At 51.9% G+C, this 287-nt stretch overlaps 1 protein-coding gene across 1 annotated transcript in view; it reads right to left on the reverse strand.

The window, feature by feature from the left end:
- The window catches only part of DAZAP2 (DAZ associated protein 2), a gene marked incomplete at its 5' end in the record, with an annotated part of 3,345 nt that extends 3,117 nt beyond the window's left edge, over positions 1–228 (reverse strand). Inside the window, 1 exon segment of the mRNA XM_009587088.1 lies at positions 107–228. Coding sequence (XP_009585383.1) covers positions 107–228 — 122 coding nt within the window.
- Between the last annotated feature and the right edge of the window lie 59 nt (positions 229–287).

The raw sequence follows: 287 nt of genomic DNA on the forward strand, positions 1-287 counted from the left end.
AAATTGCCGCTTAAAATGTGTTCAAAGATTTTTTTTTTTTTTTTTTTTTTAAATTTGGGAGGGGCCCCAGAAGAAAATAAAGCCTTCAGAGAAGTATCCCGCCTACCTCGTAATAAGCAGGAGGTGCATCTGTGTAGGGCGGCGGCTGCGGAAGGGGCATAGTCTGTGGGTACACGGCGGGGTTGGCGGGGGACTGGACGGGGTAGGACGGCTGGGTGGGATATTGTCCTGCAAGAAAGAGAAGTCAGCCCGAGGCAGAAACGATGCCGGGCAGGACGCTGACGAGT

This window comes from Fulmarus glacialis, unplaced genomic scaffold, assembly GCF_000690835.1.
Source record: "Fulmarus glacialis isolate BGI_N327 unplaced genomic scaffold, ASM69083v1 scaffold23721, whole genome shotgun sequence".
Taxonomy (NCBI): Eukaryota; Metazoa; Chordata; class Aves; order Procellariiformes; family Procellariidae; genus Fulmarus; species Fulmarus glacialis.